At 48.7% G+C, this 13,132-nt stretch overlaps 2 protein-coding genes across 2 annotated transcripts in view; both read right to left on the bottom strand.

Moving 5' to 3' along the window:
* LOC119104853 (H/ACA ribonucleoprotein complex subunit 1-like) overlaps positions 1-3,730 on the bottom strand; it is a gene marked incomplete in the record, with an annotated part of 53,720 nt that extends 49,990 nt beyond the window's left edge. The window contains 5 exon segments of the mRNA XM_037228580.1: positions 1-28; positions 671-691; positions 1,311-1,334; positions 1,648-1,708; positions 3,655-3,730. Of these exon segments, the coding sequence (XP_037084475.1) occupies positions 1-28; positions 671-691; positions 1,311-1,334; positions 1,648-1,678 (104 nt within the window).
* Positions 3,731-4,802: 1,072 nt separating this feature from the next.
* On the bottom strand, positions 4,803-11,893 carry LOC119104535 (isovaleryl-CoA dehydrogenase, mitochondrial-like). Its single transcript, XM_037228251.1, is given in 11 exon segments — positions 4,803-5,226; positions 5,654-5,822; positions 6,397-6,456; positions 6,458-6,488; positions 6,957-7,050; positions 7,386-7,401; positions 7,403-7,549; positions 8,475-8,636; positions 9,506-9,727; positions 10,907-10,996; positions 11,399-11,893. Coding segments are annotated over 11 exon segments (1,284 nt in total). The 5' UTR covers positions 11,558-11,893; the 3' UTR covers positions 4,803-5,092.
* Between the last annotated feature and the right edge of the window lie 1,239 nt (positions 11,894-13,132).

The following is a 13,132-nucleotide window of genomic DNA, read 5'->3' as shown; positions in this document are numbered from 1 at the left end:
CCCCGGCCACCGCCGAAGCCACCGCGACCTGAGGAGAGGTTACACAAGGTCAAACGGGTCAGGATGACTTGATGAGGCCAGGAGGTTAGATGGGGTACGGCACGGACCGGCAGCGTCCTAGCGGACGTGCGAGGTCAGGCAGGTTCAGAAATGGGTACACCGGGCTCGCAGAGGCAGAAAGCGCCAAATGGGGACACAAAAAGGCACCGAGAGAACGACAAGGGTAGGAAGGGGAAGGCAGGGCCAGGCAGGGTCAGCGGGGAATGCACACACTGTTCAGAGCTGGCACCTCTACTGGCCCCACCATGCAGAGCATCACGGGTTCCCACTGAGCGAGCCATAATAGCCGCACTCCGCTGTTATCGTACCACGCGTCCGCTCATATTTTGAACAACAGCGTGAGTTCTGAGCAAAATTCGCCGTGGAGAACACGACACGCAACGACAAGTTTGACCCTCTCAGTCTTTCTGCGGGAAACGCCGAACGCCAAAAATAGTAAACGTTCCATTTGCAGAAAAAAACAATGAACACAGCAACGTGTATGCTTTCTTCAATAAGCCGCAACGATAGCCAGTAGCCCCGCGGCTATTGAAGACCAGAGGTCACAGAGGTGGAAGAGGTCACGAGGGTCGAAGCGGGGCGAAACGATGGTCGTATTGGTCGGGCTCACCTCCGCGGCCGCCTCCAAAGCCTGCCGAAAAAGGGTCTCGTGTGAGAAACGGCGTATGTGTGAACCCTCAGCTGGGTGGGTCAAAGGTTTTGCAGTTCCGTTCACTTATTTTACATTTATATTTCGCCGAGCAGGTGTATGTTCAGCGTTTTCCGAAGTTTGATCCCCCGTCATGGCGAGGAAGAGTGAAATCATTACTTGAAATGAAAGCCCAAATTTGGAACCAACTCATTCAATCTCAGAATAAGTGGCAGTTTATTACCTATAAGGCCAGCAACTTGGAAATAGCTCACATGTGCACAGTGAGTGGTAAACATGGGGCCTCTTGAATAGCAGTTCCATAATTAGCTACACAATGTTCCACTGCAGCACATCCCACAGAAAATAGGGGACATTTTGAATAAAACACTGCAATCATGGTCAGTTCCTTTGCTACAAATCCAAACATGTGTGATGTCACTGCATGATGGGAAGAATGCTAAATGACTGCAGCAAATCTGGGAACCCAAACACCCGCGATTCTGACTCTGGTTTCATTTACCAGCTGGTTCTGGTTCCATTTTCCTACATATGTCACGCTAGATGCCCCCAAATGCCCAATGCAATGACATTAAAACAGCAGAACAGGTTTATATCTTACCTCGTCCCCGACCCCCAAAGCCACCTGAAAAACATGGGAAACATTATTTCAAGCGATAAATGAGGCTGTATTTGATGTCACTGGAATCCCCACCCCATCCTAAAAAATGAGGATCATCCCAACAAATTAGATGTATTGCGCCTTGTGCCAAAAGACATGCACACATTTGGAGGAACACAACACTCCAGACAAGACACTCTTGTCAGGCAAACAGCAGTGCTGCCTGCATTACCAGCTACACAAAGTGTTCCAAACATTAACAAAAGGAGCCAGAAATCCTCAACATCATTCCTTTCATCTAGCATGGTTTGTCATCACTTGCACATGGTATACATACCTCGGCCTCCACCACGATCACCAAAACCCATTGTCTTGCACTAGCAGTAGTGTCTGATGAGCTGAAAGCCAAAAGAGACATTTAGGTGAGGTACATGGTGTCTTTTTCTTCATTGAGAACACATCACTTCTGGTCTCAGGAAACACTGACCAGTGGTCAGCAGATATCACTTAACTATGTGAGATGTGACATAACAGCTGATAGATGTAAGATGGTTATGAGATGTGACAGTGAGTTGGTAGCTAGTTAGTTATTGGGTTTCAGGGTGTGTCAAGTGCAATGGCTTCATGATGCATCACAACTTTCATGGCATGTGGCAATCTTTACACCAGTTTTGTATGTGGGAAAAAGTCTATCATCTCTTCACAAGGCAACCAGTTTGAAGGCATCCAAAAATTCAACAACAGCCTATTGTCAATTGTTGCCAGTTGCTACAATGACTCTGAAATGCAAAATTTAAGCAACACAGGACAACAGCCAGCACCATATCAGTATGACCTGTAATTGACCAGTGCCTGGTCCAACAGAGCTTTGTGTAGCAAACAACACTTTGCTCATACCCTTACATGCTTATCTGCATTAAGTACACTCCAAACTGGTGCCAGTGGTACTGCTGATACCAGCAGAGCATTGCTGGCCCTGAACAGGTAGATGCATATGCTGGGTGGTGCCATGTGTGCCTGTGCCAATATTTTTAAAGCATTTTAGCCAGATTTGCATGCAATTCTGCTGTTTTCAAAGTTTGTCCTGAAAACCTAGCCAACTTTTCAAAAATCTTTCTGACAACATCTGCTGGAGCCTGTCATTATTGGGCTCTTTGAAGGCTTTCAGATTTGCTTAGCTTGAGGTGGAGAAGGAGAGATGTATTCTGGCAGCTGGGGCAGCTTACATTTGCACATAGGAGCACCGCAAACCCAGAATGTTGCCAGGTGGGAGTCTGGCCATATAAGGGCTCTCTAAAGAGGACCAAAGTATGGGAGCCAGTAGCAAACAGACCATGCTAATGCCTTTTGAGATATTTTAATTTCATGTTTCTCTGATCTCAGGCACCCATGTATTTGATGAGAGATAGGCAAAGGCATCCATGTTTCATAACCTCAATTACATATACCTCTGGATACCAACAATCACACATACTAATGCCTGTGTATCATTCATGGATGGCATATGTGAATAAAGATATGCAGCACATAGTGTGCATATACACATCAAAAGTTTTAAGTTTGTGGGTTTGTGAATTTCTTCACTATGTTTCTACCCAATGAACTAAACTTCTTGTTATTGACATCATGTCTCCTTGGGAATATTGAGATTGTCTGTGCTTTAAATGTGCTGATATATCAAAACTTGTATGGTAATGTACTTCACTTTTAGGAAGATCAGGACAAAAGCCATTAACAAATTTTTAATCAATGGTACCTCATAATGATGGTGCTTCTATGCACATCCTACAACACTTCTCACCTGGCACCTATGGACAGTAAATTAGGGAGCTCACACCACTCCACGGATATGACTGTCAGCAGGTCCTCCTATGAAAGGATCATTATAGAATTCCCTTCTGTAATATTTTTCATGCACAAGACTGTTGCCTGAACAGATCATGTAGAGGCCAATACAGGCTGTATCAAAATTGATAACATATCTCTTGTGTAATGCCCAACTTGCCAGCTCTTAAGCAAGGTGGCTCTAAGCACATCTGGCAGTTTTGGTACACAATAACAGCCATACATCCAGCTTGGCCATCTGTGTAGTTTAATGCAATACTTACCAGGCTACCCATCAATTGTCTGCATTCTCAAGTATTGTTGTAGGTATTAAGATTCTAAAATAAACCCTCACTTATGCTTACAACAATCATTCCTGAGCCCAGCAGCTACAGAAGGAGTTGCAAGATGGAAACCATCCCCTACCCAGCATAGCAAATATCAGATAAATAGAGCTTAGTGCTGCATGAGAAGACAAAAACTAGCATGTTTGAATGATAATAAAAAATCTGGCACCTACCACCTGTAGCTAAGACATTAAAACCACCAAACACAGAGCTCTTGCTAAGGGACGCCGACAGGAAAGTCTAAAGGGGCAAACGGCCCGGCACTCAGCGAGAATTTGTAACGGTCATTTCCAATTTGCTGTCGGCAGCCACGTAACGTGCCAATACGTCCCTAAAAGAGGCATCCGCGCTGGGTCCCATTGGCGGTATCCACACAGCTGTTTTTTGAAAATTTACTTACTTCTCACTAACAGGCTATGTCAGCGTGCTGAAACCCACCACCCACACGTCCAAAACAAATAACGACAGTAGCGGACAACACACGTGCACACTCCGGAGCGTTCACACTCCGGCGTGTATTGTAACCGCGCCGGAAAAGTCTCAAAGGTGCCGGCATGTGCGCTGTGTGCTGAAGGGGATAATGAAGCGGAGGTAAAGACGCGTCCATTCACCCTACGAGCGAAGGCTCCTACCAACGACAGCCCATCGTGAAAAGAGACTGCAGTGCTTTCATTGTTCAAGCTTCTATTTGATTTTTTGTATTAAAAAAAATGTTGAGTGCGATGAGTTTGCGCACACTACTACACTAAAAGAGCAAAATATGTTTTAATGGCCCTAGACCCTTTCCGGCACTGCACCGTGAACATTCGTGGTCAAGTTGTAAGCGCTGCTTACTGTCTCCCTACTTTTTGAAGGGCCGGTTTCCATCCCTTTTCAATATGCTCCCCATGCTCACTGCACAGTCTCCTCAGGTAAAAAAAAATTAACCGCTTGCTGAAGGCGTAACTCATGATATTTGCCCTACTCGCCATGACAACGTCATAACGCCGTCACGCTGGATTCTTTATCAGCTTCGTTTATGAATGAAATAAAGGAAGAAATTGAACTAGTTTATATAATTATAAATATCTTACTCTTTCAATGGAAGGCTATCTCCTAAATATAGTGATTTAAAAGCTAATGAAGTCTGTCATCATTATACATAACCTTATTATTGTCAGAGTTTAAATGCCAAATGAGAACATCGAGCATTGCCATTCATCCGGGCGTTCATGTTCCAGTGTGTTTTAGCCGGAGGGATGGTGAGGAAAATGGCCAGTACCATCATCAGAGTACACAATATCTCACAGTCAATCCCGCAACCATCTCACCGCACCCTCTGTTTATTGCATATTGCATCTGTTTATTGCACCTAAAATATGCTCCATCATGTACTTAAAGTCTGTGTCCATCACTTCAAAAAACAAAATGACAAAACGGTTACTCTACTGGCTTCATGCATCATACTGTCTTGACCCATGAACCACCTCCACTATCACACACTGGCACATTGTGCGCCAATGTGCAGCCAGCATCGATAAAGCCCCACCCCACAGGCACTCATAAACAGCCTCCACGGACGAAGCTCTTCCCTCGTGCACCAATCGGCGGCTGCAGCGCCAAAACTCCGCCCTATTTGTACTCTTCGTTCAGCGCTCTGCCAATTACCAGTCGGCGCACCTCACTCGTGCCAGCGCCGATTTCGTACAGCTTTGCGTCCCGCAGAAACCGCCCCGTCGGGTAGTCGTTGATGTATCCGTTGCCGCCTGAAAGCCGGGAGATGCTTTTCAGAAACAAGAACTGCAGGAGTTTGTTTGGACGCCTGCACTATCTGCACACTGATCACCATAACATGCGGTAACAACAAAAGGTTGCATATGTGGCTATATCTTCTAATGTGTCTTTCAATCTGCATCACCTTGCATGCGACGAGCTTCACGCAGTCCGTTTTTAGAGGGTTTGGAAGACCTTCTCAAGTGTCGAGGCATCAGTGGTGATGAATGCTGGATTACGTATCTACGGGATTTTGTGAACACCACTTCGTAGGCCGACATTTTATGCTTAACGCGTGAAACATAAACACATAAAACACATAAATAAATAACTAAATAAAACAAATAAATAAATAAAACATAAATCACGAAACACGCACGAACAACCTTACAAACATCGACCCACAGTGCTGCCACCCACCAAGCGCCTGTATCGCCTGCAGCGCCACTTGCGTCGCCTTCTCGGCGCAGTACAGGATGACACCCGCGCAGTCCTTGCCGGAGACGTGACCGCGGTCCGCGGCGCGCGCCACGCAGTACAGGTACGACCGGCAGGCGTTCAGCTCGCAGTACATGTCGGCCATCTTGCCCTGGGGAGTCGGTCAGCAGCGGAGCATGGTCATTTTTGGCGTTGATGAAGTCATCTGCATAACCACTTGATATATGGGTTCCATCTTGCCTCATTAATCTTATATTTTGGTTGGAAATATTACGATTTTACACCACAATATTTCGATTTGATTTTTTACATCTCACTGTCCTCTTTGTCGCGACTGGCATCGTACACTATGTAGTCACCTTTGTTTGAACTGCAAACAGGTAGTTCGCACACATGCTGGTGCTCTATTTGCACTATCCACTGGTCCCTTTGTCATGCCCGCAAGAGTGTGCAGTTTCCTCTCCTTTGTTTGAAACTCCATAAAAAATGGGTGGGGCAGGGATGAAGGTGTTTTCCAATTTACTTTTCAAGAGGAAAGACAGAGTAGCCATAGCCAGAACAACCCAACACCTTCCATGTTCAAGGCCAAGAACTTAACCAATGTCAGGTCATGTGCAATCGAATCAACACACCACAAGACAGCTGCTATCCCAGTCAGGAGCAGATGAAGGTTCACCAAAAGCTCACGGAGCAAACCACGGTGTGTTTGACAGCTGCTCACTTACCTGCATCAGCTGAAAGTGACCAATAGGCTGGCCGAACTGCCTCCGCTGGTGACAGTAGTCTAAACGTGACGTCACAGCAGGCCTGCATCACCCTGCCAAAGAACAGCAGGCTCCGTCAGACACGTGACGTCACATCAGGGCTGCCTTATTCAGCAGTTCAAGGTCAGGTGACAGCACAGGCCATAGCAAGCCGGGACACTCTGAATCGGATATCAAGAGTGCATGGCACCATGGAACGACCTGCATTCGCTCGCATTTCTGACAGCAATCGTGGCCGAAAAAAAACTGAAAATAACGCCTGACGCTAAACACTGAACCCACAGCCTGTCAGATGACAGATGCAGCTAAGCCTTTGCACCACTGACTGACAAGCAAAGAGGCTCGACCGTGACCTTGCCTTGACCTTAAATCAATCCTTGACTATGGCTGTCCCTAAGCTGTGACCTTGGCCTTGGCATGAGCTGTAGCTTTGGTTGTGACCTTGACATAGCGTGTGAATGTTACCTTGGATTTGATCTTGACTGGCCTTGTCTTTGACCATGACCTTAACCTTAACCTACCCGACCGGTCCGGCGGCCAACATCAGCCGCTCCACGTCCAGGCCCGACATCAAGATGTACACTCCCCGGCCAACATCGCCCAGCACGTTCTCATCTGGGAGGTCAAGGCCACTAAAGTCACAAGACAGCGCACTCGAGCGCTGCTCAGCAGGACACCGGGGTCGAGGGCCAGAATCACGATTTGCTTCAATGCGGTTGTCGGGACGCGCGCACACTATGAAAGCTGTAATCCTAATGCTACTGTCTCAGTGCTATGTCACGTTATCCTATTTCATAGTTAGAAGCTTTGTATGCACACATAGGACTACCAGCGTCATTGGCGCTGCAACATCTCGGTAAGAAGGCGAACGAAAGTTTCCGACGACGGGAATCGAACCCAGAGCGCACGATCTCGAGCTCCACGTCTTAAGCGCGGGAGAGCTCGCCCACCTGGCACGAAGCAGTCCCTCAAACACAAGCTCGCCGGTGGGGGATCCACGCATGCCCAGCTTGTCAAGCTTGGGCGAGGTTGAGAACCCCTGCATTCCTCGCTCGATGATGAACGTTGTGATACCATGCTGAGGCTTGCATTTCAGGTCCGTCTTCGCGTATACCTACGGACCAAGACCAGATATTGCACCTTCTATGGACGTATGCTGTTGGTCATATGCGCCCATCGTAATCGCGGTCTCCCAAAGATGGACAGAGTGAAGTCTCTGCTGAGATCGATCTCCTCCACGACGTTGGCGAGGCCACATCGGTCGATTTCCATGGCGTGTTTTGGGGGAGACCATTCCGACGGCGGGCAGTCCCGTTCACCACTGCACCTTTTGCTGCGGCGATTTTGGTGCACTGCCCGAGAATCTACCGCCATGAGAACTACCGACGACCGAAAGGTCCCCAAACCGCATGAGGGGCCAGACAGTGCGCAGTTCTCGCCAGTTCACGGCCGGACTGACACGTTCAGGTGGCCTCGCAGTTTTGTCATGTCAGCCTCGTTAGCGTGAGCCAAATGATATTAACTATTTCAGAAGTTAGCTTAATTCACGCGCCCACGTGCACACACGCACGCATGTAAGCACGCACACACACACGTACGCGCGCGCACACACACACGTACGCGCGCGCACACACACACGTACGCGCGCGCGCGCACACACACACACACACGCACACAGCACGCACGCACACGCACAGCACGCACCACACACACACACACACACACACACACAAGGTGCATATCTATCTATCTACATATATATATATATATATATATATATATATATATATATATATATATATATATATATATATATATAACTGCTAGCAGAGGGAATGCCTAAAAACATGACAAGGTTACACTAAACACGCACAAAATCAGTGGCAAGGGTGTTTTGGGGCTCACTATTCATGCCAGCACCAATACATGGTCAAAAACATTTACCACTTCCCTTCCCACCAAGACGTCACAAGCCCGACCGCACACCACACCTGATCACCAAAGCACCACACCGGAACCACGCCCGCGCCCGCCCTCACCACCAGCACGTCCGCCACGGGCCCGTTGGTGATCCAGAACTTGCTGCCGTTCAGGAGGTAGCCGCCGTCGACCCGCTCGGCCCGCGTTGCCATGGAGACTACGTCGGAGCCGCTGCCGGCCTCCGACATGGCGAGACCTCCGACCAACTCCCCGGTGCAGAGCTGAGGGAGTGGTGACGGTGGTTAACTCCCTGATGCAGAGCTGAGGGAGTGGTGGTGGTGGTCAACTCCCCAGTGCAGAGCTACAAAGAGGTGGCTCCCCAGGCCGTAGTGGATCTGAGCGCTATGCGACAACCTGATGATGATTTAAGCTTCGGGGCGCATCGACTACGATGTTCATATGGGGGCCATCTATGTGACAACCTAGGTGGCTTAAAAATGTTATATAGCATAGGCCGGGGGGGGGGGGGAGACGGATGAAGCGTCAAGGGTAACCAACATCCATAATGAACGTCCTAGGGCTCGCTTGCAGGTATTTGATGCCGTTTCTCGACAGTACTTGCTGATCAAGCCAAATTTATTTGCACTGTATACTGAGTTTCTGAATAACCATACCATATAACCTGAACATAGAGAAAACATAAGGAACCAAACTCCCAAAAGTAATGTATCACAAGTTATATCACGCGAACCCCCACACCAGAAAAGCACCTGCCTCTCGCACGGCCCTTCAGCCGACGGGCCCGCGTCCGCCGCCACCCATCCTGGGCAGGAGCCTCTCCTTCTGCCGCCACGAGCCGGCGTCCGCCGCCACCCACCCTGGGCAGGAGGCTCTCCTTCCGCCAACAGAGTCCGCGCCCGCCGCCACCCACCCCGGGCAGGAGCCTCTCCTTCTGCCGCCGCGAGCCGGCGTCCGCCGCCACCCACCCTGGGCAGGAGCCTCTCCTTCTGCCGCCGCGAGCCGGCGTCCGCCGCCACCCACCCTGGGCAGGAGCCTCTCCTTCCGCCAACAGAGTCCGCGCCCGCCACCACCCACCTCGGGCAGGAGCCTCTCCTTCTGCCGCCGCGAGCCGGCGTCCGCCGCCACCCACCCTGGGCAGGAGCCTCTCCTTCTGCCGCCGCGAGCCGTGCCGGTTGATCTGGTTGATGCAGAGGTTGGACTGGGCGCCGTAGCTGAGCGCCACGCCGGCCGACACCCGCGACATCTCCTCCATGACCAGGCACTGGTCCAGCAGGCCCAGACCCGAGCCGCCGAACTCCGGGTCGGCCGTGATGCCGAACAGGCCCAGCGCGCCCAGCTGCAGCCAGAACTCCTGCGGGGGAGAGCGCGGCGAGAGCCGGCGTTATTGGCTCGTCCGGGGAAGGGTGACGAGGCTTGATTGATTGGTTCGGCTGGGGGAAGGTGAGAGTGTTTAATGGACTGGCTCAGCCAGGGGAATGTGAGAGGGTTTAATTAATTGGTCCTGCTGGGAAGGGTGAGATGGTTGGTTGGTTCATTCAGCCAGGAGAGGGTGAGAGGTGTCTTGATTGATTTTGGCCAGAAAGTGAGAGCTCCATTAACACACTGAGCAGCACTTGTTGCAAGACCCATGACTTAACCATCCCATCATGAAATTCCAGGTCAATGGCAGAATGCTTTGGCAAAAGTATAAGGTGTTGTAATGCCTGGCACAGTCCATCCTACCCCCTGACTTTGTCTGACCTTAAGTGAGGCCAGCCACAGGCCATCCCAGTCACACACAAACAGCACACTCTCGGAATGACTTGAACCTGTCCCACCATGGGCATGTGAGTCTAAACATAGGATCTGTCATCAAACGAGCTATTGGGAATGGACTGACTGAGTTACCTGGCTTATGGTGGGAGCTTGCCTGGTTGATTCAGTGCCAGGTCTGATTACAGTGTTACTGCAGGGGCATCACAAAGCACCCAGAGTCATGAATTGTGCTGGGAAGAGGGTGTGGCAGGCAATGTCACCAGGAAAGGTAGTGATGCAGTTTGCAAGCAGGGACTGATGGGGGTTCAATGCATACACAGTTTAAGCAGTACACTTTATATTCACTTAACATTGTGCTTTTGATGCACCCAACAGCTATAACTGAGACAGTTGCAGCAATTGGGTAGGTAAGGGGAGGTTAGAACTCATGCAGGGAAGGCCTGGTTGGGCAATAAACAGTATCTAAGGCATTGCCGCTGTCACAGTCACATGCACTGAATCATGTTTTCAAGTTATTACAAACCTTCCTGAAGGTGGAAGTATTTCAAGAAACCTCTCAGGCCAAAGTCTTTGAATGTTATGGCTACACAACTTTAAAGTGAAATTGTCTCACTGATAAATGAAGAAAGATGATCAGGTAGAATGACAGGGTATGCTGCTGTCATACATAACTCATCCAAAAATACCAAAAGTGCGGCAAGCATACATCAAGTGGGTGTTACATCACAAGAAGATACTTGCATCTCAAAGCTTTGCTTGTCATATGGTACATTACCTTTCTTTGAGCCCAGCCATCCTTTTTGTCTATTTCATCAGCATATGGGGCAAGTTACCTCTGAAGAAATCCAGACACAGTTGCTCTTAGCTAAAAAAAGAGAAGAACTCACATCAATCATGAATACCCATATGTTTACTGCAATGAAGCTCACCACAGTATAGTTCATCATACCAATCAAGGAATGCAGTGCTACATCTGGCAGGCTGCTAGTGCTCATGAGAAGGCTCCAGCATAAGTTGCAGGCTGAGGGATGAACCACAGTTGCTCAATTACAACTGATTTCGTCAATTGCAGCAATTACTGAGCAGCAGCAATGGTTTCTCAGGCACAGTCTGAACAGTTGGGTGTGACTAAAGAAAGATTGAGACCAAATTTCTGATAATTTAGCATGGCAACTTACTATGAGGCTTCCATTACTTTGTCAATTTTGATATTCCTGTGGTTATGTTCTATTGTGAAATAAATGAATAATACAGCCTGAATACTGACCTGCTTTTGCTCTTCAGTGAAACCAAAGAGGCTATCATCAATGGAATAGGTGGAAAAGGAGTACCCAGAAAGTGGTGGCTTGTGGCATACTTGTGTATGCCACACTGGCCTTAGTCTGTGAATATGTTGCATGCCTCTCTGCAGTCCTAAGCTTAACATGATAGGAAGAGAATGAATGAGTGAAGCTAGCAAATGTGTGTAACAAAAACTCAAACCAACACAGAGGAGCCAAAAGCTTAAAATCTGCTTTATGCTTGCAGATTAGAAATAAATCATAACAGGATGTCCATTTTCAAGGTAACCCAGCTTCCGCTGCCTGTAATATCACATCGCGCAGTTTAAACAGCACCTCTCCAGAAACAAGGGATGGATGACAGCAGTGCCTTTTGCAGAATACGGGGGTTGGCAAGCCGGATTCTCCCCAATAGCTGCATATAATTCGTTTTGACGGAGGCCGTATGGGGGTTCGGCCATCAGCTATAACTATCACGAGGATGCACCGCGACCGATATGTAACGAACAGTTTTCCGCCAGTGGTGTATTTGAAGCGGCGTTTATGAAAGGATACTTGCTTCCAGATTACTTCCAAATAAGAAATTAGCTTCCATAAGTCAACGGATCTCAGATCTTAAGGGGAGTGAGGGGGTTAGATGATGGACGGCAGAATTCCCCACATATGAATTCATATGTGGGGAAATAAATGACGGAACGCTGGCCCGAGACTATCCAAACTCGTGTGACAACGGAGATACAAACCACAGTCTTATAAAGTAACTGAATTTTATGAAACTGTGGTTTCTTATAACGCTGCTCTGGGCCATGCCCAAAAGTGATGGATTTCCTCAGTTTGGAATAGACTGGCTTTCAGTTCACCCCGTTCTGTTTTTTCGCGAATGTTTGCATCAGCAAGGGACCGTCGATAAATTACGTGTCACTGATTGTTTACGGGAGAGAGGGTTTCAAGTAACTTAACTTATGTGGGAGAGGGTTTTTATTGAACGTATCCTATGCATGATGTGCGGAGTGGTTTGAACAACGAACAGCCTAACGCTATGCCCAGATGAGGTCGCAAGGTAGGCTGAATATCCGAGCCCGAGTGGGGACCCGGGCCTTCCGACCCTTCCCTTCTCTGAAGCTCTAGTTAACAGCAAGGTAGCTGTAGCTTCATTCCCCCGAATAGGGTTGTTCCAACCACGCGGGGGTTGTATTGCTTACACGTTATTTTTGAAGAATTTGGTCAGTTTCACGTCTACGGTCCCATTTTAAGAAATTCACTGTCATCTACGATAGCGGTTACTTTACGCCATCGACTTCGTGAAACAAACTAAGTCTATCGGATTTATTACGGCAGACTGCGAGATTGCTTGGCCAAGATATGTAAGGAGTTAATAGCTGATGTATCTGAACATCAGCTCACCGTCCTCAGCGACGGGTAAGCCGAGTAGCACGGGTGCACATCATGCAAGGTCTCTGGAGGCTGTGCAGGGAATGATGAGTGCTCGGTAGGGCCAGGGTTGTGGAAACGTCTCAAACAGGTAGAGTGGCCCTTCTTGTTTCGAGGATTTCCATGTGTCGCTTTAGGATGGCCGTCAAACTTCCGCTAAAACTGGGACTCATGTGTCTCGGGAGTGCCTCTGTTCCCATGACTACCAGCCAGTAGGTCAGGGGCGTGGGACCGAAGCCCTCCTCTCCACATCATACAAAGGAATCACCCGCCGGGACCGGTTCGTGAGA

Source organism: Pollicipes pollicipes, unplaced genomic scaffold (genome assembly GCF_011947565.3).
Source record: "Pollicipes pollicipes isolate AB1234 unplaced genomic scaffold, Ppol_2.1 Scaffold_6052;HRSCAF=7182_pilon_pilon_pilon, whole genome shotgun sequence".
Classification (NCBI taxonomy): Eukaryota; Metazoa; Arthropoda; class Thecostraca; order Pollicipedomorpha; family Pollicipedidae; genus Pollicipes; species Pollicipes pollicipes.
This window is presented reverse-complemented; position numbering and strand designations above follow the sequence as displayed.